General features: G+C 57.9%; 1 protein-coding gene across 1 annotated transcript in view, besides 1 other annotated feature; it reads right to left on the bottom strand.

Annotated features, from left to right (window-relative positions):
• Tco025E_07847 (retrotransposon hot spot (RHS) protein) overlaps positions 1–340 on the bottom strand; it is a gene marked incomplete at both ends in the record, with an annotated part of 2,985 nt that extends 2,645 nt beyond the window's left edge. The window contains one exon of the mRNA XM_029374706.1: positions 1–340. This exon is cut by the window's left edge and continues 2,645 nt beyond it. Within this exon, the coding sequence (XP_029225239.1) occupies positions 1–340 (340 nt within the window).
• Positions 341–486: 146 nt separating this feature from the next.
• Positions 487–506: a microsatellite.
• Positions 507–876: the final 370 nt, after the last annotated feature.

The raw sequence follows: 876 nt of genomic DNA, 5'->3' as shown, positions 1-876 counted from the left end.
CGAAGCTCCGGATCCGTGACATACCTCTCAGGCCTACGAGCAACACCCCCATCATTACATTGCGGCCTTCGGGCACGAAATCGGGATCAACATACCTCCTGATGAAGTCGTTTAGCGTCATTTGTTCTGTAACATCTACTCCCTCCAGCAGCACGTCCTCCACAGCACTGTGAAGGGTCCACATTGCCCTCTGCGGTGCCCTCTCCAACCTTCGGAACTGTGCACGGTACTGACCGGAAACGCTGCTTTCGAGCCCTGACCTCGAGCGACGCCGTCCCCGCTGCACATTAGAGGCGGAGCTCTCCGCAGAAGCGTGAAACTCTTCGCTTGTTCCGTACATTGTTTATTGATTGTTTTTTTTTCTGTAGTGGTTGTTGGTGTTGGCTTGAGCTGCAGCCGAACACCGAACACGAGCCAAAAGGAGAATGAGAGGCAAAAAAAAAGTCACACAGACACACAGGACCCCACGCAGCCACATTCAGCAAAAGAGAGAGAAAGAGAGAGAGGGTCCACCGCAGCCCACACGCGGGCGGGCGACAGACGCGGCACGCAGCACGCACACAAAAGCGAAACCCAAAAGCAAAAAAAGGCCGGCGGAGCGGCGCCTCCGAGGGACGCGCGAGCAAGCCAGACAGCCCCCATCCAGCTGTGAGAGAGCCAAACAAACAAAACGTGATAATAAAGTACAAAACTTGGCGCCCCTGTGAGGAAAGCGAAACACAACGTCCCTCTGACGAGACCAGAGAGGAGCGGTGAAAGTGGCACGGCGCCCCCGTCGCAGCCAGAGAGGGACGCGCCCTTCGCGAGCCCCCGCAGGGTTGACGCCAGCAGAAACACCCGCGCCAACTTCCGCCTGCGCCGCCCGCAGCGCCGCAT

This window comes from Trypanosoma conorhini (assembly GCF_003719485.1).
Source record: "Trypanosoma conorhini strain 025E chromosome Unknown Tco_14.4_contig_00646, whole genome shotgun sequence".
NCBI lineage: Eukaryota > Euglenozoa > Kinetoplastea > Trypanosomatida > Trypanosomatidae > Trypanosoma > Trypanosoma conorhini.
This window is presented reverse-complemented; position numbering and strand designations above follow the sequence as displayed.